This window comes from Oxyura jamaicensis, chromosome 27, assembly GCF_011077185.1.
Source record: "Oxyura jamaicensis isolate SHBP4307 breed ruddy duck chromosome 27, BPBGC_Ojam_1.0, whole genome shotgun sequence".
In the NCBI taxonomy this organism is placed as follows: Eukaryota; Metazoa; Chordata; class Aves; order Anseriformes; family Anatidae; genus Oxyura; species Oxyura jamaicensis.
Window position 1 is genome coordinate 3,052,224 of NC_048919.1, and position 27,522 is coordinate 3,079,745.

Genomic DNA, 27,522 nt, shown 5'->3' on the forward strand with positions numbered 1-27,522 from the left:
CAGAAAGGGAGGGCACCTGCCTGCAGTCCCTGGCTGCAGCACCCACTACCTGCGCTGAGTGCAGGCCAGGCCTCCAGCCCGGGCATCGTTAGGGTAACGAGCGTGGGGAGCCCCGGGGCTGCCACCCCCGCTTCCCGCGAGGCCCTTGGGGTGCTGGGGTCAGCATCGTGCTGGGGCTGCCCCCTCCACCCCCTGGCTCCTTCCCACTGGGACAGCGAAGGGACGAGGGGAGGGAGCGGGGACGGGCACGGGCTGCGCGCTCCGAGGAGCAGGGGGAGAGGAGGTTTTGTACCTCATAGTGTCTGATTTTGAAGTCCTGGAGCTAGAGCTGAATGAACAGTAAAAGCAGGTTAAATCATTAACCAGTTAGGGGGTGGGGAAGCAGCTGTAAAAGGAACAGAGGAAGAAGGCCAGATTATTATTTTTGTTTCTTTTCTTTTGTTTTTTTTTTTTTTTCCTTGTCTTCTCTCATCTTTGCCCGCCGTGCCCCGATCACAAGCCCTGCTTGGCCAGCGAAGCGGACACTTCGTCAGCTAGCGTGGCGAGCTGGGGGGAGTCCACCATATTGATGCTGCCGGTGGAGGAGACATTGCTAAGGCGGCGCGGGGAGGCATCTCCGGAGATGGTGGGGGACTTGTAGACGATTTCGGCGCCGTGGTCAGTCTTGGCTTTGGCGTTCTCGCGGAAGGTCAGCTTATGAGTCTCAATCTGCAATGAGAGGAGAGGCCGGTGAGCGGGAGGATGGGGAGCACGGTCCGGAGAGGTCGTTTTTACCTGCAAGCCGTCCGCTGGGCCACTGCCGCCGTGCAGCTGGGAGGAAAGCGGTGAGGAGGCAGCTGAGAGCCGACCGTGGTGCTGGGGACAGCCCCCACCTGCTGCCAGCCCCAGGGGCCGGAGGCTTGCTCGGGTCATTGGCCTGATCCCTCCCAGTGCCCCCAGTCCTCAGGCACGTCCCTTCCAGTTGCCCGCACTGGGAATGGGCACAACCGGAGGGGGGTGGCAGGACTGGGGCACCTCGGGATGCCGCCGACTCCTTCCCAAGCGCCCAGCCCCGGCGTGGGGCTGGGTCCCAGGCACAGGACTCAGCCGGCACGACCAGGGCTGTTCCTGCTCCCCTCGCTGGGGTTTACGGGGTGGGGGGGATGCGCACGGCTCGGCTGCCCCTTACCCCACGGCCCAGCTGCTCCCACGAGCCAAACCCCTCTCTCCTGGCGAGCGCGAGGGGAGGTGAAGCGGATGAGGTTTGCTACTTACTGGTGCCCTCCCCAGCCGAGTGCAAGGCCGGGAGCTGGCTCTCCGGGGGGGTGGGCGGCTCCAGCACCAGGGACTGGAGCCCAGCGGGGTCTGGGCTCGGGGTCCGAGCAGCCTGGGGACAGGTCTTGTCTTCCTTGCCTTTCTCTCTCTACAGGTGAAGAAACCCGCCCAGGGCGGTGGGGTGCAAAAAACGCATCAGCAACAAAAAAAAAACACGATCCAATAAATGTCAACCAGAAGGAAAAAGACCAAAAAAAAAAAAAGAAAAGAAAGAGAAAACTGGTGGAAAAAGACCTGAAAAACCCGGCCATTCACTGACTCATAGGAAGAACAGCAGCTCCTTTGGAGATGGGGGGACAGGCGTCCCCTGTGCGGCAGGGGACGGCAGATGCTGCCAGCGCAGGTACTGGGCAGAGCACGGAGCACCCCAGCCCGCGGCACTGCAGCCAGCTCAGCTCCGAAGAGCTCGGTTGTGAGAGCTGGGGACACCGTGAGGGGAGCCTTCAGCAAGGAGGAGGCTGGGGACGAGGGAAAGGCTGGGGAAGGGGCAGCAGAGCCGCCCCCAGCCGCTGTGGGTGCGGAACTGACGGGGCATGGCTGTGTCCTGTGCCCGCCCTGCGGCCACAGCATCCCACCTCGGAGCACCCGAGGATGGTCCCGGTGCTAAGGTGTGAAGGGGAATGGGTTGGGGAAGGAAAGTGGATGAACTCCAGACTGCCAGCCTCCTCCACGTGTGGACTTGGGCAGGATTTGGACAGCTGACATGCGAGGAGGCTGAGGCAGGCGATCCCGCTGCCGGCTCAGCCCCCTGCAAATAAACTCCCCCTCCAAAGGGCGAGTTCTTCAAGCTATGACCCAGGGAATGTGCCAGGATATGAAAGAATCGTCAGTGCTGTAATAATAAAAATGATGAAAATGGGCTCAGTGAAGCACAGGGCAGTCTGATGCGTAGCAGCAGCGAGAGAAGGGTAAGGAAGTCAAGCGGTCCCTCCGGCAGAGGCCAGCACACCGCTGGGAGATGAAGAGCTGGGAGGTGCACAGAGAAAACACGGCCAAGAACAGAGTGCCAAAACACAGGAGCCGAAATAGAGCCTTCCCCTCCCAACGAGAAAAAAGGAGTTTGAAAACCAAGCAAGAGAAAAAAAGCCCCTTTCCCTAGGGAAACTCAACCGTGCGTGTCACCAGGCTGGAGTCCCGGCGCTGCTTCCCCCATGTCCCCGCTGCCCTGCCTGCAAGGGGCTCTCCTGTCCTTCAGGTGCGGCCGCGGAGGGGTTTTACTTGCTGACACCTACTGGGAAGGCACCAGCAAAGCCTCTGGCATGCCCGGCTCCCTCCAGGTTCAGTTTTTCACCCGACCTGCCTGGCTTTTCCCTCTCAATTTAGCTCCCCAGACGCGTGCCGCTCCCGACGCAGTCCTTGGTCAGCCTCGTCTGGGAGACTGAGATCTGAAGGAAGACATCACCTTCCTTCGGGAACGGCAGCCTGCTGCACAGCCACCTCCTCTAAATAAAGCCGAGCCTTTAATGCTCCACTTTCACCGGGGAACCGATGCCCACGCAGTGCCCTGACCGCCAGCTCTGTGCCACCCCACCAGGATTCATCGGCGGCGCGCGGCGCAGACGCTACCAGCAGCACCCCGTCACGTGAAAGGTTCCAGACACAAACTCGTGGTGCACAACCTTCAGAGAACAGCAGGAAGAGCAGGAAACCACAGCAGGGGACAGCGCACGCGTTCACACTCATTCAGGAGGCCGTGGGCAGGAGGAGGACGGGCTGCGAGCCCCGCAGCTCCGCCAGCGCCAGGCTCCGACAAACGTCCCCGGGGCTGGAAAACGCAGCCCGGGAGCCCTCAGCTCTGCCTCCGGCCACGGGCAGGGTGCTTTTACCGACCGCCCCCCACCAGAATTTGGGCAGCAAGTCGTTTCAGGTCGTGTGGGCTGGAGACGAGCCTGGCCAGCGGGTCCTCCTCTGAGCCCAGCCTCCAGGCGCTCTCAGGGCACACGGACACACGCAGCAGAAGAGCAGCCCCGCTCCCACCAAGCCCCCCTTTACCTTTTTATTTCCTCCTCCAGGAACGTGGCTGATGTTATCTAAGGACCCGATTTTCGACTGCACCTTATCTTTGAAGTCCAGTTTCTCAGATTTCACCTCCACCTGGCCACCGCCTGGAAGAGAGGAGCACCAGAAGGGCAGCGTCAGCTCCCGCGGCAGCCGGGAGAGGAAGAGCTCCGGTCCGAGCCCAGCGCTGCTGGGGCTGTGCGGAGGGCGAGGACCACAAAAACGGTAGCAAGAGTTTTGGAAACCCAGGGAACCAGGGTAAAGACTTTCCAGAGGATGCTGTGCGGAGCTGACGGGCATCCCAATGATTCGGAGAGCCACGGGCAGGGCGTTATTACCCTTACTCCCCTCTACACCCCCGAATGAATCCTAAAGGGCAGCGGTGTGCTGGCACAACCGAGGGTGTCCACGGACCAGAGCAGATCCCTCCCCAGCCCACGAGGGCTCAGGCAGAGCAGCGTCAGAGCTGGGCACAGCACCCAGCACCACGCTGATGCTCCAGTCACTGCCCCAGGCACCTCCCCGCACCCCCTGCGTTACCCCCACCTCCCCGGGAGCCCCCGGGGACCAGCGCCCGGCCCCCGCGGGTACCTGGTTTGTGATGGATGTTGCCCAGGGACCCACATTTGGACGTCACGTGGCTCAGGTCGACCGGCTTGTAGACGATTTGGACCTGTCCGTGCGAGAAAGGAGAAGGCGATGAGCTTCCTGCCATCACCGGGCACACGGGGAGGGGGAGGCACAACACACAGCGGCACCTGAGCTGGATTCGAGGGAAAGGACAGCTCCAACCCCGGTGAGATTAATAGTACAAAAGAAACCGGCATCGGAAACGGGAGATGATTAATGCCCGTGTGCAGGAGCCTCCCTTAACATGTCAGCATGCACGAGATCACCTCTCCACAGAGGGGGGGAGTAGAGGCATAAAGTGCTTAAGTGAGAAAGAAAGTGGAGTGGTGATTAATTAAGATTTGCATACACATCATCCAAAAGGAGGAGATATATACCAGAGAGAAAAACGTAAAAAATTAAATACCTTTGCTGGTGTAAAACATAAAGCTTATGTCCACAAAAACTGAAAGAACAGAAATGATCAATGTGCACAGAAATTTTCAAAGAGTGACCAAAATATGCATTTCTGAAAAACGCTGCAATGGAAATAACGGTTAAAAATAAATAAATAAATAAAAAAGCAAAAGCAAAGTCTAAATATCTGGCAGGAGTTCACATAATATAAATTAAAATGGCAATTCTACCAGGCCGACCCACAGCAGTATTTCCTGGTTTTATGCGGCTTTTCTGGTCCTTTCACACGTTATGTTCCTGAACAGGGCTCCGGCACCTCCACCTCCGCCGCCCCCGCCGAGGAGCGGCCGCGGTGCCGTGCCGGGAGCCACGGGGTGACACGAGACACACACACGGGGACGGTTAACGGGGAGCTTTTAGTGTTTGCGTTAGAGGTTAGACACCACGCTGGAAAACGCCAACATCTGCAAGTCTGGGAGCAGCAGGCGTGCCAGGGACGGCAAACACAGCACGTGCACACCACCGACACCAGGACTGGGAGACAGCGGGGTGAGGGCACGTCCCCAGGCCCCCCAAAGTTGCTTTGGAGCCTGGTTTTGGACTCGCACCGGCGTGCGAATCGGCTCTGGCTGTAGGCAGTGAGCCTGTGCAGGAGAAAGCAGGTCACCGACACCTCCGGGCTGGTCCCATCCTGCCGGGGAGCAGTCGGCTCTCGGGAACAGGCTGGGATTTCGGGGGAGCGTGTGCTCGGGAGGGACGTGCCGGCACCAAAGGGACCCTCACAGAGGAGGGGACCCCTCCAGCAGCCAGGCAGCCCCCGAAGCAGGGTGGCCGAAGGGTTGGTCGCCCTTCTCTATGGCACCCCGCAGCCTGCGCTGATTCAAGAGCCCCGGCTCTCATGGCAGCCCCGTGGCCGCTGTCCTCAGAGCCGAGCGGGGACGTGGCTGTGCACACTGCTAAGAAACGTCCCCCCCTTCACCAGGAAAAGCCGTGGGATCGCAGCGTCCCTGGTGCTTGGGACATGCAAAAATCTTCAGGGAGGTGCAGGGCCTGGCTCCTGCAGGGCCACAGGCTCGGTGCCACTGCCCCGTGCCCCGTGGACGCAGGCCAGGCTCGTCTCCGATGCTCACGCACGCCAAAAGGCACATTGAAATGAGAGTGGGGACAGGGAGAGGGGAGAAAAGCAACCCCAGGGGCTGGGAGCACGCTGCAGAGACAGACATGGAGACAGGGTGGGGGGGAGCTCACACATTTAACGCACTGGGTAGGAGGAGAGCTGAATTCACTCGGAAGGCAGCAAACAGCCCGCAGAAGGGCAGAGCCTTTGTGATCCCACGCGAGCCCAAAGGGCCTGGGAGCACCTTGGGGCACTGCTGGGACCCGGGTCTGGAAGACCCCCCCTATTTCCAGAGCAAGCAACCTGCAACCAAATCCCTTTCTGCTCCCCTCCCAGCTCCTTTTTTTTTTTTTTTTTACAGGTGGGACTCGATGAACCTTGGCTGGGAGCAGAGCAGGGGCCTCCCACTTTAGCAAGAAAGGGAAAGGGGCACAGAGCTGCTTGCCTGGGAAATCAGCGCCAGAGACCTTGGGATCCCACCTCTTAGCATCCCCAGTTCTTAGGGCAGCTTTTGCCTACTGCATCACCCTGCCAGAGCAGCCACTGGCATGAAAAAAAAAAAAAAAGGTGCTGACCCCAGGCTGCAGCAGCAGCAGCTCGCTTCCCTCGAAGCGGCAGAGGCTGGGCTGGCGTCGCTGCTGGCAGCATTGCAGAGGATTAAGACACGACTGCCGCCGTGCCCCGCGGGCTTCTCGTTGCCCCTCGATCGGAGGAGCCCCCCAGGCGCAGCTCTGCCGCCAGGTCAGCCCGTGTGGTCACACCCGAGCCAAATCAGCACAAAACTTTGCTCCGGGCACCCGCAGCGAAGCTGCTGCTTTCGGTGTCGGCGACCACACCATTTTCGCTGCTGGCAGAGCCTGAGGAGGGATGGCGATCTCTAGCCAAAAATCCAGATAATTCGTAAGCCACTGCAGAGCCAAGTGCTTGCCCACGGTGCGAGCGCTCAGTGGAGGAAAGGATGAGCTCAGCACCTCGTGCTGCAGCTGAGCAGCAGCCACGCACATGATGCGATGGACAGACACCCCCTCCTGGCGTAATACAGCAGGCAGGCCAGCCAGTGCAGGAGCCAGGTTTAAGAAATGGCAAAAAGAGCAGGGAACCTGCTGCACAGAGGCCCACCTCTGCAAAGCAGCTCCTGCGGCCCGTAAATAAATGGAGAATGCCAGCAAATTTAAGACCGAGGTTGCAAACTCAGTCATGTCCCGATGCTTACGTGCCAAGCCCTCTGCAACGCTCGGTTTCCCAGGGGGGCATCCCCAGAGACCAAAAACAGCACAAAGAAAATCCATCGGGAACGTCTGAGGGGCACCCGATGGCTGCCTCAGGTGGCCACAGACCGTGGGCCGCGCCGTTTGGGGTCTCGGTGATGCTCCCTCCTTGGTCCATCGTCTTTCCTGGCCCCCCAGCTCTGCCTCCAGAGAGACCGGTGCAAATCCACCGACCCCTGGGGAGTTTCTGCAGGTTTCTGGCAGGCTAACTGAAGGCTGAGGCTGGCTGCTCCTCTGGGAATGCCTGGGTTCAGCTCAGTTAACACGGTGCTGCTTCAGGCTCAGCCTCCACGGGCACTGGCACACACCGGGCACATTCATTAGCACGGAGAAGGTGGATGTTCACATGGATCGTACTTGCCTGATGGGAACGGCCAGGATCCTGGGCTTTTACGTGTTGTGTGGGGTGAGGTGCGATTTAGCAGGGCCGTCAGCAGTTAAGGACTGCGTTTGCTCATAAATCCATCCGTCCACTGCATCAGCAGCTGCGTCACTGCCTGCTGGAGGCCACCCGGCCTGCAGGCAGTGAGGCTTTAAGCCTTCCAGGTAGTGTAAAACCTCGGGGTTAACGGGACGGTTCGTTTCAGACGCGGGTCAGTTAGTTCTGTCCACGTCCAGGACTTGTTAGGGTTCCTCTACCCACGCCTTCTGGGTTAATGGGTTAAAGGACAGCACGCCACCAATCGCTATCTGACGGCGGGGCCGCTGCAGATAGCATTGGGGATTCGGTGTCGAAAACATGCCACTACTGCCAGGATTATCACAGAGCATTCCAAGTGTGAAGGTACTCACACTGCCTCCTCCCGGGACGTGTTTGATATTATCCTTTGAGCCACACCTGGATTGAACGCTGCTATAGTCCAACTTCTTATTAACAATCTGCACCTTTGGTAGCCAGAAAAGAGTCATTGCACGTCACCAATAGCTATCTGACGGCACGGTCGCTGCAGATAGCATCGGCAGTTTAGTGTACACAACATGCCACTTAGTATAAGAACCATTATAGTGCATGAAAGTGTGAAGGTACTCACACTGCCTCCTCCTGGGATGTGTTTGATATTATCCTTTGAGCCACACTTGGATTGAACGCTGCTAAAGTCCAGCTTCTTATTAATAATCTGCACCTTTGGTAGCCAGAAAAGAGCGTGAGAAACAACGTGATCATCTGCAGCTTGACCATGCGAAATAGCACTCAAACCAGGAGCCTGCCTTCCAGCGTCAGGAGCAGAGGAGGAGCTCTGGCTTGCTGCACGGCCCTGCTCATGGCTTGGAAACCGAAGATGGAGGTGAGCGAGCTTTAGCCAGAGATTACTGACGTCTGCCTGGCAAGGCAGCCCCGGTTTCCAAGGCAGAACACCGGCAGAAAAGCCAGCGACCCCCCTTTGCTTTCCCCGAACAAAAGGAGGGACCTGCTGGGCAGCAAACGCGCTGCGGAGCGGCAGCGCTCAGCGCCTCAGCACCTGCATCGAGCGGGCGGGCTGGGAGCAAGGATGGGGCTGAGGAAAACCCCAGGGCTCAGCACCCCGTCCCGGGCCAGCCCGCATCCTCCCTCCCTTGCTGAGCAAACTGCGATGGGATGCCGAGAGCATCCTGGAGAGCAGCCCGGGGGGGACGGTGAACTCTGCGCTGTGCAGGGCTCCAACTCCCTCTGCAGTCCCGAGGAGAAAACGCCGTGGCTGCCAGGGACGCGGTCCCACGCCTGCAGTTTTCTTAACCCTCGTGCAGACGAGATGAACGGACAGCCCAGGCCAACCCCCAAGGCTCTGTCCCATATTCCTGACACCACCTCGGGTGGGAAATGGCTCGGTACCCCCGGGAACCACACACCTTGCTAACATCACCCTCCAGACCCGAGGCCTGTCCGCTCTCTCCCTAATTTTTTGTACTGAAGAAGCTGTTTCCACTTAGGGTTTGTTTTGCTTTTTGTGTCTTTTATGAGGCCAGCGATGCTGGAGTGACCCCACGCATAGGAGCAGCTGTGCCAGACAAGACACCGACGGACGTGCAGTCCCTGCTCCTTCCCCTGCACACACTGAATTTGTTTTCTGACCTAAACCAGGGCCCTGGCTGGGCACAAAACCTCGCTCTCCGTTTCAGCACGTCCCCAGCCTGCTGCGGCAAGGATTGCTCCTCGCTGAACCGCGGTTCTCCAGCACGAGGAGCACCAAGGCTGACAGAAGCCCCCAGAGCCATTTTTCAAGTCCAGATCAATGAATCCTGCAGATCAGGACACAGCTCGGCTCGTCCGGGCTTACCAAGAGCAGTACTCAGAGAACCAGCAACAGAAGTGCTGAGACAACGCAGAAGCAGCGGAAAGGATTTGGTCTGGCTGACTTCTGCCTCGTGTGCCCCATGCTCCCCGGGCTGGGGGGCAGAAATTTGGGTGGAGAGAGCAGAGCAGGGCTGCAGGGCCGGCTTCTGGGCAGCCTAAACCCAGACTTGTGGGGTCGGCCCCTTCCACTCCAGCTGCAGCCGCTCAGCTCAGAGCCGCCTCGTGCCCTACAGATCCCGCAGCAGAGCACCCAGCCATGCCCCCGTGCAAAGAGCAATGAATCGGCCCGAATTCAGCCGCTCCTACTCTTCCAGTGACAATGAACCATATGTTGCCCAAGAGAGAAGCCGACAAAGGGAAAAAAAATAGCAAAAGCTGGATTAAAAAGAAGAAGCGAACAATTTGACCCGTTTACAGCAAGCGGGAGGCTTCTGAACTCCCAGAGGAGCGGTGTTTTGAGGGGGCGGCAGGAAAAATACAAGCCTCGTGCTACGCAGGCAGGAGGGATGAGACCCGGGACGCAGGCAGCTGAGGGGACACATGCTGCTCGGCCCTGCTAACGGCCAAAGCCCCGGCCGGGGTCCAGAGATGGTAACTGATCCCCGGATTGCAGCAGAGAGCAAACCGTGCATCGTCCAGCCAATGCACCTAGAGAAACGCCAAAGCCCGCTGCTCTCTGCGATGCAGAGGAGAAGCCATCTCACAGCCTCCCCCCGTGCCACAGGCTCAGAGGCACGGAGCCACCGGATGGCACGAAGCGGCAGGCACCGCTCGGGCGTGTCGTGGTCCTGGTGCTTCAGCAGCTGCAGGCACGAGCACGTGGTGAGTCCTGGCTGCACGGGGCACCAGGCATGTGGTTCTGCCGTTTAACGTCCCTGTAAGAGCCACCGGGCCCTCAGCCAGGTCTGTGCCAGGGCTTTGCAAAAAGTCTCTGCCACTGGGCTTGCAAAATTTAACGTGACGCCCTCGTTCCCGAGCACGTGGAGCCCAGCGTTCACTTTGCTGCTCTCTCCGGGAGTGAAAAGCACCAGGGGCTGGCGGATAACACCAGGGGCTGGGGGATAAAACACTGCCACCAGTTCTGGCCGTGCCACACGGCGCCGTCGGGGCCCAACAGCAGCTGACTGCAGCGTGCAGTCCACAGCCCTGCCAGCAGAACCAGATCCCAAAGCCCAGCGCTTTAGGAAAACCGCTCAGCCCCTGCACTGCTTCCCTCACCAGACCTGAGCCACAATCCTGGCCCCAGCAGCAGCTCCAGCTCAGCCCCAGCCACATCCCAGCAGGGCTGGGATCGCCCCCAGAGCCCCGGCTGGCCCCGGGGGGGAAGCACCCAGCAGGAACCCCCCATCGGACCCAAGGGCCCTGCGGTCTCGGTGCTGGCCGTGTTTTGGGGCTGACCCAGTGAGCCCAAAGCTCTTTGCCCTCTGGGACCACAAGCACGACCTGGCAGAGGCCGCAGTTCTCCTGGGGGTGGTTCACCTATCCCGGGACCTTCGCAGGACGCGGCCATCGTCTCAAAGAAACGGAGGCAGCGTCGGGGCGACTGCTCCAGGTAGGATCCAGAAACACCGCCTCGATCCTGAGACTCTTTAGGGCTGCAGGTCACAAGCTGCTCTCCCTAACTGGATGCCCGGGGGAATATCACCCCCCGGCAGACGGTCTGCACTCGGTTGTACCACCCCATGGAAGCCCCGAGCTCCCTGCAGCCCTCTGCGGGACAGCTGCTCTAAGCCAGCCAAGCGATTTCAGGACAAGCCCCCAACCCGACCAGCCCAAAACACTCCAAAAGCAGCACGGGGCTGGAGATCAGCCACAGCGCAGCCGCCTTGGCTGCCCCCCCGGGTACTGCTGCTCCCAGAGGCAGCACTGGGCACCCGCTGTCCCCGCAGGAAAGCAGAAGCCACGCTTACCTTGCCACCTCCGGGCTGGTGCTTCAGGTTCTCGGTGGAGCCGATTTTGGACTTGACGTTTTTCAGGTCAGGCATGGGCGCAGCTGAGGGCTGGATGCGGCTCTTGGCAGACGCAGGAGATTTCGGCGGGGTGCGAACCACTGCCACCTTCTTGGGCTCCCTGGCTGGTGGGGTGGGCAGAGAAGGAGTGCGGGAACGGCTGCCTGGAGTCCCGGGGGAGCCGGGACTGCTGTAACCGCTTCTGTCTCCAGACTTGGGCTGCTCACCTGAAGTTTGCAGACACAGCGAGGCGAGCACAGGGTAAGCAGACAGATGCACTTAATTTTCAAGTGAGAGCTCAAATTAAAAACAGTTCCCCAATATCTCAGAAGAAAGGCATTCTTTTCATTGTCCGGATCATTGGTAAGATGCCCCACTAGCGTGTGGCACGAGTATGCTTGAAAAACCAGACAAGACACGGAAACAAAACTACTTTTCTATAAGGAATTTGGAAGCATTTTTATAAAACCACGTAATTAAATAAAGCTCAGATCACTGAGCAGCTCAGAACTGTCCCCCATCAAAAAAAGGAAAGAAAATCCTCAAACATCACCTTTCTCAGACTTTGCTGCTGCAGGAGGTGGTTTTTTCTGCTCCTTTCTGCCTGTTTAATGAATGAGAAAGATGGTTAAACCTAATAAAGCTGGAAATTTAATTGATTTATGCAGCTCTGGTTAAGTACGGAAAAAATATGTATTCAGTGAAATACACTGCTTTAACGGAAATTCCCAATGCCTGATGCCTTCTGGGGTTTTCTTCTGAGAATAATGGGCTAATCTCCATTCCTGCAATCGAAGAATTGATCCTCTTCTCCCAGGTCTTTGTGAAATATCGTCAAGAGAAAAAGGAATAGACGGATTAAAAAAACGGAGCAGTCTAAATCTTCCAAATTGGAGGAAATCCCACGGGGATAAAGCGAGTGCCCTCTCCTATGCACTGGCAGCTAGAGGAACCGAGCAGATGAAGCAGCGTGCAGAAAGGCTCCCTTCAGGGGAACCATCCTCAGCCCCGTGACGATGCTGAGCGGCTCCCAGGCTCCACACGGACCTCATCCTGCTGGCCCTGCCCTTGCTCAGCGCCGTGCACAACCCCAGCCTGCGTGAGGGGCTCCCTACCCCAAAATCCTTGCATGGAGAGCCTGGGAGCCACAGCAACGCGGAGCCCCCGGAGTCAGAGCCCCCGAGGGAAGGCGGCCGCACGCCGCTCTCGCCACCACCTACCGGAGCTGGGAGGGGTCTTGGGGGCCGTGGGTGTCTTTGCTGGGATGCGCGTGGCGTTGGCCGAGTTCCTCTGAGCCTGCCCGGCTGCGGAGCGCGGCGTGGCCGCCTTCGTGCCACCTCTCATCTCCGGGCCCTGCGGACGCAAGGGGGAGAAGGGTGATGCAGGGGGGATCTGCTATCACTTTTCACGGATCGGAGCCGCGCAGGACACCCCTGCGGCCTGCTCTGGCAGCCTGCAGGGCTCCCCAAATTTCCCCAGGTGCAGGCATCCATGATGTGCCTGCTCCTACCCTGCTTGCCATCGTAGCACCTGTCACAACTGCCATGGGTACGTGAGCTCCCAGCTGCAGCCACAACGTTCCCCACACACTCAGGTTAAAAGGTGTGCCCAGCTGCTCCGTCTGTCCTCTGCATTTTGTCATTTATTTCCCTCGTTCTGCTAAATTTGTGTGCTGAAGATGAACCAATCCAGCCTCGGACTTTAGATCAGAGGCTCCATTCAGGACAGAGCCAGGCTCCGAGCACAGGTAAGCTTTTCCTTGGTCCCCAGCTGTAACGCACTCAGGTAACGTGTAAATAGCCCGTGGGGGTGTGTAAATAGCAAGGTGCTCCTTCCTGTCTTCTGATCCTGCAGAAAAGTCCTCCCAGATCTATACACTAAGCACAAAGGGACCCAGAAATGCCTCCGAGATACCACCTAACGGCCTGCAGCACGTAAGATACTTCTGAGACATGGTGCAGCCCCGTAAGCACTGTCAGAAATGCCTTAAGGAGCTCTCCGAGGCAGCCTTTCCCTCTCTCATTTCCTTACCTTGGCTTTTGTTTCCTGCGTTCCTGTACTGGCAGGTCGGGATGTGACAGAAGAGACTCGTTTAGAGGTGGAAGCAGGGCTGGAGGGAGTTTTCGGAGGGGTTGTGCTAGAGGAGGTGTGTCGATGGGGGGGGATGGAGGGTCTATCGCCTGGGGGGTTGGCGGTGGAAGGTGAGGATTTCTTAAACATGGAAACAAAATAAAATTGGAACAAAAAAAAAATCAGTATGGGAGGGGAACAGAAAGCGATCGCTGACATTAAATAGGATTAGAAGGTGCAATGCAGAAGCAGGCGTGGGACAGGAGACGGCTGGCACTGCCCTGTCCTTGAGGCACAGAATTAGGCAGAGGTGCTGGGGCACTGCTGAGGTCCCACCGCTGCACCATGACACGATGAGAGCCGAGCCCCTTCCCAGGGGATGCATCACCCCCTGCAGCGTGTCCTTGCCACCGCCCTCCACACCATTTTACCATCCCAACTGCTCCATTTACTCCCAGACCGCTGGCAGAGACGCTGCAGGATCGCCACGCAGACGCCAGGCACAGCACTTCCACCAGCAGCACTTCTGGGAGATGCGGGCGGCTGCTCCCAGGTCCCTCAGCCCCACCACACCTGCTTCATCAATAACAGCTCGCTATTAAGTTCCTTGTCAACCCTGCCAAACTTCCCTAGAAAAAGACGCCATTTCATACTGCTTGGAAGGAATTATGTTCCTCACTTTAACTCTTCACCCACTACTATCAGCTTGCCCATTATCTTGCCCAGACACTGGCCAGACTGAGCTGAACATCCTCCAAATCAGCGCCGTGGCAGGTACCTTCCAAACTTCTGCAACTACTAAACTCTGCTCCTCCTGAAGAACACGGCATCTGCAAGGCCTGGATTGTTTTATTTCATTTTTTAATTAGACATCTTGCTCTTCGCATTGTTACAGCGCTCATCCCCGCTACAGCCCAACGCAGTCTGGAGTTGGCTTTGGGACCCGTTTGGCCCAGCAAAGCCAGCCTGCTGCTCCCTGGTCTTGGGCTGAGAAAATGATTTTCCTAACTGCCCGCACAACCCCATGAGCCACGCGTCTGATTTTCGGTTGCTTTGCCACCTTGCCCTCAAGGATTGCACCATCCAAACCAGGGGGAGGGAAGACAAAAAGAAAAATGCTCTTGAAGGGAAGACTGAAGAATGGAAGAGAACGGCAGGGTTTGGCACAGCCCAGTCCAGGAGAGCAGGAGAGGAAGACAGGAACATGCACAACCCAACCAGGTGGGCTGATATCGTGGCTGGTTTTGTTTTTCAGCTTACCTTCGGTTTCTTTTCCTCAGCTTCAGCCCCTTCCTTGTCTTTGCTGTCGATACGAGCTGACAAAGGGAAACAGACACAATTACACTTCTTGGAATGGGAGAGTGAACTCCAGCCAGCTGAGCACATCTGGGCTACGGTAACACGCATGCTGGGTTGGTGTTACACCGTGCTGCTCTCGCTTAAATTAAATCCCGTTCCTAGAAGTATTAGCGGGTTCTAAATGTTATATCATAAGCACATCGTGTCTGGGCTAGCAGATTATCCTGTTCTCAGGCGGGGGTGCGTTAGTCATCGCTGGAGCATCAGACACACACAGCAAGGTCTGTGTTTTGCCCAGATTTGCAGTCGGTTCCAGTGACACCCCTTTAATTTAGGACAGAACAGCCCTCTTTGTCCCTAAATGTGAGTCTCCCTCATTCAAACAAACACCCACTTGGTTCTAACAACCACGTATGTACAGACTAAAACTGCAGGATGCCCCAAACCCACCAGCGGCAGGCTGCCCGCCGTCTGTTCAGCGTGTTGGCTTTACGAAGCCTCGCTGTACCTGGCGGTTTTCACTCCCCATCTCTGCTGCTGCGTTCTGCCTCCCCAGCAGAGCCTCGATCTGGGTCAGGCCCTGCAGGGGCTGAGTGTTTTAGCTGCTGTCCTGTTTGGTTCGTACCAAGCACTGACTCTCAGTGTTTCACTGCTTTGTCTTGTTAGTCCACGAGCAAAACAGTGCAGGACTGCAGTCATTAGGAGATTACCAGCGGGGAGGAAGTAACGTTTGGACTACAAGGCACTCGTAACAAAGCCCCTTTTCTCCATCTTCAGCTAATTCCTCCCTAATCTGGGAGGAAAAGCTGCTGATACTCGCCCCAGCGTTTGGAAAGGAGCCCTGGTGGGGCAGCCCACGAGCAACGCTGTCAATGCAGCGCTGAGACCCTGACCCCAGCCCAGCAGCCACTCCCAGGGTGCTGCCGAGCAGAGCAAGGCTGAACAGCCACAAAGAACCTCGGAGTTTGAAGGAAAAGCTCATTAATTAATTAAGGAAATCCCTCCTGTTGGATCAGAAACCGGCTGACGCTGGGCAATGCATCTGCAACCCACCACTGGTTCCAGGCTCTGATGACAGCGAGAGCAAGCCATGCTGACGCCCTGCAGCACGTGCGAAGCTTTCTGCCGGCGTATCGGGCAGCGAGCGCTGAGAAATACGTCCTGAGCTTTAGCTCCACGGGGAAAAGCCACATCAACAATTTCTTTGTGAACCCCACGCAGCAAAGAGCACGCTTCTCTCTGCTGCAAACCGGAGAGAGAGGCGGTGAGCAGCATTTGGGGGCTAAGGGAAGCAGCCAGGACAGCTTCGGGGACATGGCGCTGGAGTGAAAGGCAGAGCTTCCCCAAAGCCCGACCCCAAAAGCCAGAGGTGAGGCATGAGATGGTGAGTGACCATCGGGTTTTGATGCGTGGCCCGCTGCCCCAGCTTCTCACCACAACTCGCTGCAAAATCCGCACTTCTGCGCCCAGCAAGCTCCTCCGTGGCACCCCCGACCCCCAGGAAAAGCAGAAAATTGCTCTTGGAGAAAGAAAAGGTCCAAGAGTTGCCTCGCTGGCAGAGCCCCTCGTGCTTTGAGGGGGGAACTCAGCCCTTCACCCAGCTGAAGCTGACACTGCCGCACAGCCGCAGCAGCTCCGGCCTCCGACTGCCCCCCAGGTGCTCGCGGTGGAGGACGCCCAGCCCAGGGACACGCAGCCCCCGTTGGAAGTGTCCGCACTGCCGGACACCCCAAACGCAGCCGTCACACCAGGAAATCCCGAGCTGGGATGGAAGCAGGTGCTGTGGGAGAGCACTGGAAATGCCCTGCAACAGGTCCAGACCTTGCCTCCAACAGCAGACAGCGATTTTAAGGGAAAACTACGGGAAAAAGGACCAAGGCAGGGCCTTTTCCCGGGTCTGACCTATCTCAGTTGCGCTCTTCCTTCTCCCTCCTGGTGAGGAAAGGCGATGCGAGGAGTTATTGGGTGCTCAGCGGACACGTGCAGACCAGATGGCACGTGTCTAGGAACAAGCCCCAGCGTGCGCTGGGTGAGCCCCGCATGCCATGCCAGCACAGCGCCAGCCAGCATTCCTCCTCTGGGAAAGCGCCGGGGGCGAGTTAAGGAGCCCACCCCCCCAAATCCAAGGAGGTTGAAACAAACCCAGGAGAACAAAGCATGATCGGGACACGCCAGCACCATGCAAGGGGGCGCAGAACCAAAGCGTGAGGGTCTGGCAGGGACGCCAGGCCGTCCGGGATTAAATAACGGGGGGAGGAAGGGGAGGGAGAAGCAGCGGTGCTTTGTCGATCAGTCGGCAGCACGGGTCCAGGCCATTTCCCAAGCAGCGGGATTCGAGAGGTGAAGCTGAAGCAGCCTTGTGGTGAGCAGGCAGGCGGTGCGCACGCACCTTTCAGGAGGGGAACGCGGCTGCCTGCTTTGTCTGCAGCGGGGGCGCTCGGCTTCTTCCTGGGCGTCCGGCGTCCTCCAGCCTCCGGCACAGCCTCTTCCAGAGCAGCATCTTTGTCTTTTGTGTCGTCGTCCGACCGAGCAGGGAGGCTGGTTGTTTCCAGCAAGGGTCCAGCATCCTCTCCCTCCCTGGGCTCAGCTTCTGCCTGGGAGATGGCTGCAGAAGGCTCTGGTGGGGCAATATCTGTGTATTTTTCCCCCCTCTCCGGCTGTCTCCTTTCCTCTTGGTCCTCTTCTGCTTTACGTGCTTCAGTTTCACCAGGAACCGCCTCTCTCGGTGTGTCCCCAAGGACATCGTGGGACTTCTCTTCTCCAAAGGGAAATTCTTCAAGGGCTTCTTCCTTAGTTGCCGCTACACAGAAACCCACTTCAAGTCCCGGAGAAACACGCTGGCCCACCAGGGAAGGCAAATCCTGCTCAGAAGTCTCATCAATGTCACGGTCCTCATCTCCTTCTCGTCTGCTGGCATCTTCTTTTAGCGGGGCTCTGGTATACAAAGGCGTTGGCCCATCCTTACCGCGGGGGTCAGCCGTGCCTCCTGCTCCTGCCAGCCCCGCAGCGCACACATCAGCACCCAGCTCTGCTCCCGGCGCTGCATCCACGCCGATGCCTTCCCTGCCTCGATGATCCCACACTTCGTCGTCTTCAGGCGGTCTGGAGTCCTGGTACATATCCAGGGGGATTGGGATAGTGACCTCGATCCTGGTGGGAGCAGCCTTCGGTTCTTGTGTCGGAGGAGGCTCCCGAAGAGCCCCGGCTACCTGCTTTGTGGGCTGGCTTTCTCTTTTTATCGCATCTCCCACGGGCTCCTTAGGGCCAGGCTGAAGCTTTGGAGTGCCCGGCTCGCCTGGAGCTGAAGACGCAGAGTACGAAGCATGGGCAAACAATTAGCACAGGCATGGCAAACAGGCAGTCACGTAACGCGGCAGAGAGACGGAGGAGTTGTACTCCTAGAGGGTACATCTAGACACCTCTTACATCTAGAGGGTAAGAGCAAGTGCACCCTGCCCCACTCAGCGAACGGCGGGACCCTGACCCCAGGGGAACTGGAAATAGTGCCAGGCACAGCGAGAGGAAGGGTCCTCCCTGGAGTCTCAGGGGAGGCTGAAGTACCCCAGTGTGCCAACAGCTGCCTCACCTGTGCCGCGAGCTGGCCATGAACACATCCAGCTTCTCATCCACCATCACCATCAGACCACCAGCTGGCTGGCAAGCAAAGGGCCTGAACAGATCAGGCCAGACACCCTCCCCTCCTTCGTGGGCTTACAAAACCCCTGATGTCCTCTTCTCACTTCCAGGAGATGCTCATGCAGACATCATGAGCCTGGTTACGTCCTCCCAGAGCTCAAACCTTCTCTGCTTTCCTCTCTAGGTCATTTCTATGAGCTTGGAAAAGAGCACCCCAATGTCCCCTCTCTTACGTTGTGTATTTTGACAGCCAGTGGAGCAGAGAGCCTCAGTGGAAAGAACTGCAAGTAAAAAGGTGGCTGTAGAGACACAGCCACAGCAGTTTTGGACCACGCATCCAATCATCAGTGTTCCAGCAGCGCTGCCACCACTCAGACATGGTGACATTTAAAACCCAAAACTTAAGGTCACAGAGTAGAAGAGACAATTATGTTCTATTGCTGATCTCATGCATGACACAGAACTTCACAATTTCACCCAACAATTGCTGCATTAAGCCATATATTCTGCTTGAGCTGGAGCTATTCTGCTAGAAACTCATCTGACTGAAGCAGAGATGTACTGAGCCATGGAGAATTCACCCCAAGCACAGGTAAATTGCTCTGAGTCAACTGCTCCTGGAAGAACGTGGACCTTATATTCTGAATTTGTCTGCCTTCAAACTCTCTTTGGTCTTTTTGAGTACTGAGGAGCCTCGATGAGAGCACTTCAGTACCAAGATTCCAGTTCTTTCTTTGTTATGTGACAGAGATTAAAACACGACAAGAAGAAGTCAAGACTGAGTCAGTCTTTTAGCAATGGTCTCCCCATTTTAAGATAACATAATGGTTAAATGAAACTGCCACGCAAAGACCTCCAGAACTTTGGTTTAAGAGAAATCTTAAAAGTGGCATCTATTGGCAGGTAATATTTGAAACACGGCATCAAGAAACTCCTTTTGTAACCACAGAGTTTGAGGAGTGTTTCTGCAGCAGCCAGCACACCGTCCTGGCTCATTTCTGCTGCCAACGACCAACAGGACCTCTAGCAACTGCTGGTGCAGGGATGTGGACAGGCAACTCATTAGCTGTGCTTCCATCCTGCAGGACTGTCAGCAGTGCTGAGGCAAATGTGCAGCACCAGGTCGGGAGCTGGCAGAATACCAGCACGGCAAAAACCATCAATCAGAAGATGCTTTTCCACCTGAGACTCCGAAGGCATTTTAACACGCTCCATCTTCACTCCAGAGATCATTGTTTCAAATCCCACAACACAAAAACCGGAGGTAGATAGTAATGAGATATCCACGGCTGTGTGCATGCATCAATAATCGTATTTTCCTCCAAATCAAAGACAATCATATCATCATTAAAAGGAAGCAGCACATTATTAAAAGTCCATTTTCAGAGAAGTAACAGTTTACATAAGAACTTAGAAATGTCATATTGGTCTTATCAGAGCTCCAGCTAGCTGAATGTCCCCAAATCTGACAGCTGAAAGATCCCAGGACAATACAGAAAGGTCCTATTAAAAATCTGGCGATGAACAGCAGCTAGAACCAGACTAAACAGGGCAGACAGCAGAGGTAGCTTTACCCCTCCTGCTAACGACCTTGATTTCTTTCTTAGCGGCGCCACTACTTTAAATACAGAGGAGTTGCTAACCTGAGACCCACTGGACAGGTAAGCAAATGCTGTATTTAAATTGCAAGGAGCAGAATGTGAGGAACTGTGCTGTGTGTGGAAAGCAAAGACCTCAGTTATTCCCTGAGCTGAGAAGGCTGAGACCTATCTACTTCTTGAAAAGAGATGGATGTTTATAAATGCAATAATTCAGCCATGAGGAGAAAAGACACTGTCCAAGCAGCTTGAGGAATTTGTAGCATGTCACAAAACTACCTTACAAAATGGGCTTTAACTGGCATTGTAAATAGCGCACAAAATTAGAGCTATGATATATGAGTGTGAGCAAGTCGGCTATGTCAAAGTGATTTCAAACCCCTCAGTCTGCCTCACTGGGCACAGAATTAAGCTAGCACTGGGTGCTTTGGAAGAATCCCATCCTCAAGTTTTCAGTCGAGTCTGAACTGAGCAGAGTCAAGGCAGGCTTCCAGATAGCCAGGAGGGTCCCGGATAATTACTTGGCTCATCTGAGCAGATGCACAATTAATGCTCTAGAAATGCTCACGGCTCATCGTGCCTTTGTCAGTCCTGTTCCTGGAGACTGGGATGAGAAAACAAATGCCCTTAATACTATAGCAAGGGCATCAGTGAGTAGGTTTGAGATCAACGTTTAAGTTGAAGACATGGAAATCTGAGTCAGGTATTTCACTCCTTTGACATGCAGGGCCCAAAACTGACCCTTCTCAGTGCCCCCCAGCTACCTGCACCGTCCCGGCTCTGTTCAGTACTTTTCCTAGCCTGGAGGATGCTCTGTTTTGCAACTGGACAGACAAGCACCAGGGCTTCAGCCATCTGACAGAGAAAGCTGGTGCATGAAAAGCTGCAGTTCCCTGAAATGAGTGTGTGGGGACATTCCCAGCATGTGTGACCCTCCCAGCAGGAACAGGGAGAACTTCATTGCAGAAGAAAACCCCCAAGCCACTAGCAGCACTAACCGGACCCAGTAAGAGAAGCTGGACTAACCTTGAGCGGCGTCTCCTGCAGCGTGGTCCTCCAGGTTGGGGGTGGCTCCTACGCCCGCCTCTTCAGCTGGTCCCAGTTCAGAGGAAGAAGGGGAAAAAAGATGATCAAAACCACAAGAATTAAGTTTGAGAATGTCTGGAGAACGAATTTACCTCCTTGCTGATTCTGCCCATCACTGCTGTACTATGAGCAGGGCAGCATCAGAAAGGGAATCAACCCATGCTGATGATCAACCTAGCCAGATTTATTCAGCATGTGCTGTATCAGGCTGGAGGAGCGTTTCACTGAGTCGCATCCTGAGTGGCAGCTTAGCACAAGCTCCTTCAGACAGAGGTGGAGAAAACGAGCTGTAAAGGAGCAGGGAAACTTGTGGATTTTCATCCCCACCTAGCATTTACGCTGCCGGTGGCACTCACATGAAGCCTACCTCTGACCTGAGCCCTGCCTCCTCGGTGTCTTCCACCTAGCTTACTGCAGCGAACTCTGCCCAGGCTATTTGATGCCAGCTAATCTCTGTCTGATATGAATCTGATGCTTCAGGAATACGGGTACATTAGAGAAGCATAAGTTTCTTCATGGCAGTGATAGTTTGTCTGTACCAGAATTATTTCAATGTATGATATAAATACCTTCAAACCAACCTAATCAATTACACTTGTACGTCACAGTTCTAGAGTCAAACTAGAAATTTCTCCATTTTCCCCCTTTTTTGTCCAAAGAGTTCTGGAGAAACTGCTTCCTCCTGGCTCCCTGGTGCAGTCAGGCTGTGAATCAGACACTGCACGTCCCTCCTGGCCGGCGAGCTGCTCCCGTCCAGGGCTCCACCAGTAGCCTGGGACGGAGGCAGGACAGGCAGTTTACCTGTGGGGCTGAGCTGTGGGGCTGTGCCGGTGTTTGGGCGCTGGCAGAAGCCCATTTCTACCCACTACCTTTCTCAGAACCTGCCTGAATTTCCAGGGGAACCCAGCAGCTACCACACAGGGGCCACGCACTCGTTTTCCACAGACAGGCCCAGGCCTCCCATGGGGTCCTGCCAGGCCGTACACACAGCTCTACCTCTGAGAGACCCCCATTGCCCCCTGCCAAACCAGGCCTGGGTGCAGGGAGTCCCCACAGAGCATTCGGGCTGAATTAGCCCCTTCCCTTCCTCTTCATTATCCTTAAAACACGCCGGCAGCCAACGAGCTGCCGCAGCGGCCTGGTTTCCAGCCGCCGCTCCCGAGAGCCGCAGGGGCCGGGCCCAGGCAGAGGGCCCGCGAGACGAGCAGCAGGGCCCGGCGGCCGCCTCGCTTCACCTCAAAGCAGGGCTGCTGGCAGAGGGGTGGGGATGACCGGGATCTGCAGGTTGCAGACGGTTTGGGAAGGGACCGCACTTAGCCTGGAGATGGGAGGCGAAGCCACAAAGAGACACCAGATAGAAAGATTTAGAAAGATTGCCAGATGAGGAGCTGAGAAAGAGAGAAGGAAAAGTTGCGAGTTTCCCCCAGGCTGGGGAAGGCAAGAAGAAAGCTGTAAGCTAGGAAGGACTTCTGCAGGCCGTGGAGAAGGAAGAAGGAAGCGTCAGGAGCAAAGCAAGCCTGCGAAAGGTTTGGTCGTTTGTAAGCACCAACCAGTGCAGCTCTCTGCTCTGTCTGCATCAAGAGATGAAGCTGCGCCTTGGTCTCCCTCACCTGTGGTTCCTTCTGGGATCTCTCCGTGCTGTTCGACACCACCCTGATCCTCGTGGTCTCCTTCCTCCACTAAAGGTGCTGTGGCATCTGAAAAACAACGCAGCTTTCACATAGCCGGTGAGCGGCAAGGCCCTGGGGGGAGGCAGGACGTTTCTGGAGATGGTTTTGCTCAGAAAAGCACCCGGCTCCCTCCCTCGAGCCAGGCCTTGTGGGGGGAGGCAGCTGAGCACGACACAGCAAAGCCAGTCCCTTGGGGACACCACGAGCCGTCCCCTCTGCCACACAAACCACACGTCTGCATCTCCTAACGCAGCTGGAGGCTTTGCCATAAACTCTGCCTGAAAATACAGAGCTGAGGCCAGCCACTGGGCCTGCTCTGCGTGCACAGCAACGCCAGCTGCATGGGACAGCACTGGCCTGGAGCTCCCGTCGATACCTTCCTGAACTATCTGTGCGCTGCCAGAGGGCAATATGCTCGTTGTGACAGCCCTGATCTGACTGGAAAGAGGTTCAACATCCCTTGTTTTGTGTCCTGATTTCCTGAGGCACATGCACAGAACAGAGCTGTGCTACAGATCGCTGCCAGCCCACACCTCTAACAAGCCAGAGCTGGAACCAGTCAGTCTCTGCACGTCTTTCTTTTCGATATTTTTTGCAAACTAACCCCTTTATCTATCCAAGAGACAGATACCCAGGATTCTGCCTCAGATTCTGCCTCTTCCTGGCTAAAGGAACACAAAAAGTGCAGTTAATTAAAACAGTGAACAAATCTCTAGACTACTTCCAAATGAGATTTATTCCAGAACGTGGCATTCAGTGGCACTGAGTCCTACCCATATGGTTTTTACATGAGCACAAAGTTTTGTTCCATGTATAGACTCTGTCCATCTCATCATTCCAGCATGAATGATGCTGTACTGATGAACATATAAATATAGAGGGATCAAAAAAAGAGCTGTGAGTATTGTGGTGGTGCACCATGGTGCACACCTCTGTCCCTGGGAGCAATGCAGGATTGCTCCCAGCTGCGCTGAGCTGATGGGATCCCGAGGTCACCATGTAAAAAGCCTTCAGGAAACAACCCACAAGCAACTCACTCAACTACGAGCAACTTTTCACACTCTCAGCCGTAGGCCTTCCAACCCACTGTCCACCTTTAAATGAATTATCTCGTTCTGCAGTGGCAAACCTCACTTGTGATGAAACTAATGAAGAGCACTTGTCCAAGAGCATGAACACTCCTGCTGAGGAACCCCAGAAGAACAAGGCACAGTGAGTTTTTTGGCAAGGTTTACCACGACCCCATCCATCATGGTTTCAAAGCAGTAAGTCAAAGAGCTCCCACCTTCCGTAGTTGGGGTGCTCTTAGCGTCAGATGTTTCAGAAACAGGCTCATCCGATCCATCATCGACTGGTATCTGAAGGGGATAGCCTGGAAAACATTCAAATGCTTAGACAAGTCCTTGGCTACGAGTCATGGCCTATGTGTTACAAACCTCTACTAGCCCAGATCCACAGCAGCAAGGAATTGGAGAGTGTAAAATACCTCAATGAGCAAGCAAAGCGTGAAAATGCCAACCAAAAACACCGGTGCCATCGCCAAAAAGAACAAGCAGAAGCCCACCAGCAAAAGAAAAACCCAGTGAACCAGAGAGCTAGAAACAGCACAGCATGGCACAAGCAGGAAAGGAGATCTCAGCAACATAAGCAGAAAAGATGTGCTACATCTGAGGGGTTGTTGTCCTCTCTGCCATTCCTAGAACCGTTAGCTTCCCTCCCAGAGCAGGCTCCCGAGCACTTCCACGATGTGTTAATTCTAGTCACTGCAAACCAGCAAGTCTCTGTAAAGGGCTCGGTGCAGCGCGTAACGTACAATGTGAAGGCTTGATTGCAAAAGTCATCTTTTGGAAGAGCAGGGCAAGAAGCACAAGTCTCCTCTTTGCAAGGAGTCTGGGCAAATAAAATAATATAATGAGAACTGAAGAAAATGGAAAAGAAGATTCAAACTAATGTAAGTGAAATCCCTGGGAACCTGTGATGTGCAAAGATGGGACTACAAGCTGCGAGAAGCTCTCAGACTGAAACGCATTATACGACCCATGAGGAATGGATGCTATGGATTCTCTCCAGGAGCGAGACAACCCACTTATCTGGTGTAAGCTGTGGCCAAAGCACCTCAAGAAAAGAAAACCAAGATGATGTTTACATGGAACATAGCCAGGAGTGAGTCCCACCACGTCTGCTGGTGTTGTGTGGGCTTCCAAGCTCAATTGTGGAGCGTGGTGGAATGAGAAAGGAAAGGCTTCTTGAGAAATGCAGGTCTGAAATGTGGGGCTAAAGACCCTTGCACGGCTCCCGCTCGCAGAGCTCTCTGCTCAGTCCTCCCCTCTCCCTGTGCAGGTGAGAAAAGCAGGCAGCAAGCAGCAGCCTTGAGCTGTGTCTCAAAATAAAAGCAGTGCTCTACTTTGACAGCAAACTGAGGAGTGAACAAAGAAACACACGTGCCAAGCTGCAGCACTAGGATCATCCCTCGTCTAGATACCCGGGGGATTTCTGCTCCTGCTGGGCAATAGTACCAAACAGCAGCATTTTCCTACGGCTGTGAACAACAGGAGCACCTGGTGGGCCACCCATGTCCCCTGGCTGCAGCCCACTGGTACGCGGTGACCTTCCAGGTCTCCTCCTGGCCGTCCCCAAGGCCCCCTTGCTGGCCCTGCTCTCCCCAGTTTTAGCTCTTTCTTCTCTCAGCAGTGGCCAGGGCAGGTCCTTTACACCACCTCCTCCTGGAGGTGCTCACCTGAGGGGATGTGCTTCTCCTGGCCAGCTGCGTGATCCTCCATCATGGTGATGTCCTGACGCTGCTCTGCCATCTCTCAGCACAGCTACCTGGGGAAGAGAACAAAAAATCATCACGAATCAGGAAAATGCTGGCACTGCACGTCTTCACCTGGTGCGTTCCCTCCTCCCGCTCCGGGCGGCGATTTTGGTTTACCAGCCGACTCCAGGAGCACTAAATACCTTCTTGTAAGCAATCAACCAACTTCCAGCCATCTCTTTAGACACTGCGAGAAGGTGTCTGCTTTGTTCCATTTTCCGATGAGCCCTGAAATCACACCACTGTGCTCGGGGAAGGTCAGGGCTCAAGATACACAGTGCCTATTGGGTTTCACACCTGTGCTGCAATATTCCCCGGAGCATCCAATGCAGGCGGCTCCAAATCCACCAGGAGCAGATTTTATCTGCAGTTGGTGAGTGGAGGACAGTGGAAAGGGAGCACTAAGGTGCCGAACCATGTACCCACAGACACGAGCCAACAGAACACCCGTTTTTCATAAAAGACATGGAAAGGAACAGATTTTCTTTGTGCATAGAGGGAAGGTTTAATTATTCCTGCACAAGCACGAGTGTGTTCTGGTCACTGCATCCATCTGCATAAGGGTATGGGTGATTTCTGCCAGGCTGCAACACCAAAATGACCCAGGTGTTTAAGATTTCCAGAGCAAAATGCCCACCCATCCTGGTGACCCTGGGCACTGCCCAGCCTCTGCTCTGCCACGGGAGCCTTGGCTGGCAGCGGGGCAAGGATGCCTGAAACGCCAACATCCCTCAGAAGGGCTGTGGTTAGGATTTCCAAAGGGGAGAAGGACTGAAAAACTACGTAGAGCTGACAAACCTCGTGTTCAGCCTGCTGGGAAATGATGCGGAAGGTGCCAGGAAAGCACAATGCAACTGCACGGGACAACAAGAACGTCTTTATTTCATCCCGCTTGCCGTTCAGCGCCATTCCAAAACCCTCACGCTCCTGTGGGTTGGCTTCAGAGGGCAAAGCCAAAATTCCCAGCCAAGCCACAAGCCCCACAAACAACCCAAAGCCAGGATCACCTCCCGCAGGGCCTGAGCGAGGTCAGCACTGGGTCTTGACGCAGAAAGGTGCTAAAATTCAGTTATTTTTTCCAGCGAGCATTGAGCTGCTCAAGGAAACGAACCCGCCAACAAACATCCGCTCCTGCGAAGCGTGGACCGTGTTTCTCCTTATCCTCTGTGCTAGCTGGACAGACAGCGGGTTTAGCTGACTTCCTAATAGCTGATATAATTACAGCCATTGGCAGTGATTAATAACCAGCTATTAAGGGAAACGGCAAGTCTGCCACGACCGCCAGGAGCGCATGAATCCAGCAGTGGGGCTCCGGTTACCAGCAGCAAGGAAGCAAGCTCACGTGGTTTTGTTTGCTGGCAATAAATTCTCTGGATGTATGGAACTAAGCAAGAGAGAAGCTCAAATGCCAGTAACCAGATCTTACCCCGTTTTTTTTAAGCCTTGGGAAGATGACTATGCCACTGAATTTCTGCCTTAGACAGCTATAAAGCCGCCTGACCTAACTGTACCGAGGAAGCTTGAGAACCTGCCCTGAAAGAAAATCGCTTGCAAAAATGGAGCTATAAAATAGGAAGGAATAAAGTATCCACCGTTTGCCAGAATCTGGGGGGGCTACCCATCAAAAATGAACATCCCTAATTATTTGGGAATACGGCCGCCCTCCTCCCAGGGCTCAAAGGACCTTCTCTTTTTCCTCCCACCTGATTTTTGGAGAGGAGCACTCAGCCTCTCTCCCAGTCTCCCTGGAAAGACACGTTTAGTGCTTTCTTGCCTCCAGACAAGAATTTCCTGGGACACCATCCAGAGCGGACTCCTGGCTTGACAGCTACTGAGCTCGCACACCCCGCCGGAGGCTCATCTGCTGGTGCTGTGCACGGCATCCGACTCATCCAGACATCCCGCTTTTCCTCCGAGCACAGCAACGAGCATCTGTGCAAGCCTGGCACGACAGCAGCGAGCGATGATTCAGCAGAGGCCGGTGGATGTGCTGCTGACCTGCTGTGCTGGGGGTTTTCAGCGCCAAGAAAGGGCTGGGTGGTTTTCAGAGAAGCTGCTGGTTTCGCTCTCTCTGAGCGTTGCAGAAAGGCCTTTACCGCTGCGATGCTCACGGCCAGGCAGAGGCAGGCTCTGCTCCCTCTGAGCTCTGTGCATACAGCACGATTCAGCCGCCTTGGAGCTAAAGGAGTGGAGATGTGCCCGGAAGGATACAGCCATTAATTCTGCAGAGATGAAAGGAAGAGCTGCCTGCTCTGCTACAAGGAAAAAGGCACTGCCAGAAGCCACAAAGATGGATCAAAAAAAAACCTCAACGATACCCTGAGAGCACCAAAAACCTGGCGGCAGCTTAGGAGAAGCCCTGGATGCTCATTTATTTGGCCAGCGCGGGTACACGGTTTGCTGT

The 27,522-nt window shown here is 55.5% G+C and overlaps 2 protein-coding genes across 21 annotated transcripts in view; both read right to left on the reverse strand.

The window, feature by feature from the left end:
- Positions 1-421: 421 nt before the first annotated feature.
- Positions 422-25,196, reverse strand: MAPT (microtubule associated protein tau). 20 transcript variants are annotated; one of them, XM_035347794.1, is made up of 16 exons: positions 25,041-25,196; positions 23,589-23,675; positions 22,244-22,330; positions 20,574-20,639; positions 16,703-17,614; positions 14,275-14,330; positions 12,976-13,155; positions 12,165-12,297; positions 11,498-11,548; positions 10,906-11,171; positions 7,755-7,847; positions 7,516-7,608; positions 3,904-3,985; positions 3,307-3,419; positions 1,255-1,402; positions 625-708 (listed from the first exon to the last, which is right to left on the reverse strand). In XM_035347794.1, the coding sequence occupies exons 1-16, from the start codon at positions 25,111-25,113 to the stop codon at positions 704-706; spliced, it is 2,445 nt and encodes an 814-aa protein (XP_035203685.1). In that variant the 5' UTR covers positions 25,114-25,196; the 3' UTR covers positions 625-703. The 20 variants fall into 20 exon arrangements, 19 of the variants coding, with proteins under 19 accessions (XP_035203687.1, XP_035203683.1, XP_035203695.1 ...); XM_035347796.1 differs by lacking the exon at positions 1,255-1,402 and having other exon boundaries at positions 422-708; positions 10,906-11,069; XM_035347792.1 differs by lacking the exon at positions 1,255-1,402 and having other exon boundaries at positions 422-708.
- The window catches only part of SLC4A1 (solute carrier family 4 member 1 (Diego blood group)), a 48,948-nt gene continuing 46,551 nt past the window's right edge, over positions 25,126-27,522 (reverse strand). Inside the window, exon 22 of the mRNA XM_035347485.1 lies at positions 25,126-25,129. Coding sequence (XP_035203376.1) covers positions 25,126-25,129 — 4 coding nt within the window. The remainder of the gene's footprint in view (positions 25,130-27,522) is intronic.